Genomic DNA, 331 nt, shown 5'->3' on the forward strand with positions numbered 1-331 from the left:
ACTGCAGGGACCGCTCCAGCTCCTGCTCCCTCTCTTGCTCCCGCTCCCGCTCGTGCCGGTATCCCGCGGGCTGGCCGTTCTGGGTGGGAACCGGCGCTGGGGCCTCCCGCTGCTCAGCCCCGGTGATGATGCTGGTGAGGAGGGTGCTCATCTCCGAGATGGTGACTGTCCCCGCCTTGTAGCGGCGCAGCAGGTCCTGGCGCCGGTGCTCGGGCACGTAGCGGGAGAAGAGGAGCTCCCAGAGGCTGACGCTCTGTCCCTGGAAGAGCCCCACGCTGAGCGTGGTGCAGGCAGCCTGCAGGGCTTTACGAGCCTCCTTGCTCCGCTGGGG

The 331-nt window shown here is 69.2% G+C and overlaps 1 protein-coding gene across 1 annotated transcript in view; it reads right to left on the reverse strand.

Moving 5' to 3' along the window:
* EPPK1 (epiplakin 1) overlaps positions 1-331 on the reverse strand; it is a gene marked incomplete at its 3' end in the record, with an annotated part of 7,994 nt that overhangs the window by 554 nt on the left and 7,109 nt on the right. Inside the window, 1 exon segment of the mRNA XM_010014428.1 lies at positions 3-325. Within this exon segment, the coding sequence (XP_010012730.1) occupies positions 3-325 (323 nt within the window).

The sequence above is a fragment of the Nestor notabilis genome, unplaced genomic scaffold (assembly GCF_000696875.1).
Source record: "Nestor notabilis isolate BGI_N333 unplaced genomic scaffold, ASM69687v1 scaffold21785, whole genome shotgun sequence".
NCBI lineage: Eukaryota > Metazoa > Chordata > Aves > Psittaciformes > Psittacidae > Nestor > Nestor notabilis.